This window comes from Vigna radiata, unplaced genomic scaffold (genome assembly GCF_000741045.1).
Source record: "Vigna radiata var. radiata cultivar VC1973A unplaced genomic scaffold, Vradiata_ver6 scaffold_23, whole genome shotgun sequence".
Lineage (NCBI taxonomy): Eukaryota > Viridiplantae > Streptophyta > Magnoliopsida > Fabales > Fabaceae > Vigna > Vigna radiata.
In genome coordinates this window covers 684,990-687,354 of record NW_014541837.1, presented here as the reverse complement: position 1 = coordinate 687,354, position 2,365 = coordinate 684,990, and the positions used below count along the sequence as shown (strand labels likewise).

General features: G+C 40.9%; 1 protein-coding gene across 1 annotated transcript in view; it reads left to right on the top strand.

Moving 5' to 3' along the window:
- Positions 1-1,105: 1,105 nt before the first annotated feature.
- Positions 1,106-2,365, top strand: part of LOC106778507 (transcription factor MYB34-like) — a 4,862-nt gene continuing 3,602 nt past the window's right edge. The window contains exon 1 of the mRNA XM_014666481.1: positions 1,106-1,272. Coding sequence (XP_014521967.1) covers positions 1,106-1,272 — 167 coding nt within the window. The remainder of the gene's footprint in view (positions 1,273-2,365) is intronic.

The window sequence follows — 2,365 nt, the reverse complement described above, 5'->3', positions numbered from 1 at the left end:
TCGCAAAATTGGTCTTTGGGAGACGACCTAGGGGTCATTCCCTAGCTATACTGCATTTTAAAATGCACATCAAATTTGATTGGGCGGCGACACCCATCAGGGAACGTTCAGGACGTGGGAAGCGGTGGTCTAACAGTTTATTACTAAATTCTTCCCACCACCAAAGATCAATCAGGGGAAATTAGAAATCTCTTCTTTTAAACAAGGAATTGAAGAAACATTGGGGCAAGCTTGGGATAGATTCAAAGGATTGTTCAGAGCAACCCCAGTTCATGGGTTTGATAAAGCTTCATACTTGCTAGCGTTCCTTGGAGGTTTACGCGCTCAGACCAAAATGATGATAGATGCCTCTACTGGAGGTAGCATTAATAGAAAGACAGAGGATCAGGCGTACAACTTAATTGAAGAGATGACTCTCAATGAAGTGTCGCAGAATGAAAGAGGCACGCAAAAAGGAGGACTTTTACATCTCCCCACTGAAGACGCAGCAGCAGCACAAAATCACCTCCTTAGTCAGAAATTGGACAAGTTGCTAAAGGTCATTTCTGAACTTCCTCAGGGGCTCAGGAATATTTCCCAAGCTCAACAACTATGCGAGTTATGTGGGGGTGACCATATTAATTGTCAATGTGCTTTTACAGAGGAAATGCAACAGGACGTGAATTATATGGGGGCCCAATTTCCGTACAAACAGGGAAGTTTCAACCAAGGTGGTTCTAACCAAGGTTGGAAAAATCATCCAAGTATTGGGCAGAGCCAGAATACTTCTTCTAGACAAGGAGGTCACTTTCGGCAGCAACCCTCTCCCTTATGGCAGCAGTTGAGCAGCTTGACCGAGACAGTCAGAGAATTAACTGACAGGTTTGATAAATTTTTTAAGGTCTATGAATCTCAACAAGCGAGTGATCAGGCAACTTTTAGATCACTAGAGACACAAATAGGACAGTTGTCTAAGAGGGTTGAAACCACAGAGAAGCACCAATTTCAGGCTAATACTGATGTTAACCCAAAAGATGAATGCAAAGTTGTTGCAACAGGAGGAAAAAGGAGATTAGAAGAAGAAACAATTGAGATTAGCAACACCGATGACGAAGAGGAGGAAAGGATGAGCAATAAACATAAGAGAAGCGAAAGGAAGAAATCAGACAGAGAAAGGGAGAAGGAAGACATTAAAGAATCACTCCGCGAAATTCTTAAGGAGGCACCTCTTAATCCTATAACATCTTCACAAACCCCTGAAGGTGATGACAAGATCAAATACTATCTGGAGAGGTTACTTGATTTGGGCTATGAAGAAAATCAGGAGCATTGGGCGAAACCCAGGAAGAAGAATCATCCACAGAAACTAGAGGATTCAGGAGCTTTGACCCTTCCTTGTGTTATCAATAATGTGGATCTAGGAGAGGCTTTGATTGATTCAGGATCAAGCATTAATTTGATGCCTCTTAGTGATTTCAAGAAGTTAAAAGGGGTAAAATTGAAGCCTACCAAAGTGATCTTGATAGTGGCAGATGGATCTATGAAGAAACCTGTTGGGATGGTAGAAGATGCAATTGTGCAGATTGATGAGTTGGAGTTTTTGATTGACTTTATAATTGTGGATATGGCTAATGAAGGAAAAAATTCATTAATCCTGGGAAGACCGTTCATGCGAACCTCCAAGATGGTTATACGTATCCATGATGGAGGAATAAAGCTAAAGGATTATGATCGGGTATTGCTTTATGGCTCTAAAGAAACTGTGCAGAGGGCAGTTAGAAAAGTCAAATATAAAAGAGCCAAAAGTGAAGTTGCAGAGGAAGACAAATCCCCAGGTATTAATTTTCAGTATGACAGTTGTTGTGTTTTGCAGGTGCCTGAAAATAAAGGGAGAATAATCATTCATCCAAAAGAAAAAGAAGATTCCCTCCTACCAGGGAGCAAAGTGAGGTTTAAAAAGAAGCCATGGATAATAAAGGAGTTGAAGGAAAAAGGAATGGTGGAGATTCAAAGACCATACTCAAACGTGATCAAGAAGGTGGACCAAAGAAAAGTGAGCCGGTGGGATGATGAAAATCCCAACGTGAAGAAGAAGAGCTGAATATGTTGGAAATCAAATTTTGTATTTTTATGAACAATTTTCTTTTTCGGTTTTTTGTTTTATTTTGGTTGGAATTTGTACTTTTTGAATTTTCCAGAACAATTTTTGGGTAGCATCTACTGAGGGATGCTAAAATTTTTTGGTATCCATTGATGGATATCCGGACGGTACACCTACTGATGGGTGGTGGAAGGAAGTGCACTTACTGACGAGTGCCAACCAGGTTTGGGTCAGGCTCGCGACGTTAAACAAGCGCTACTAGGAGGCAACCTAGAATTTCTTCTT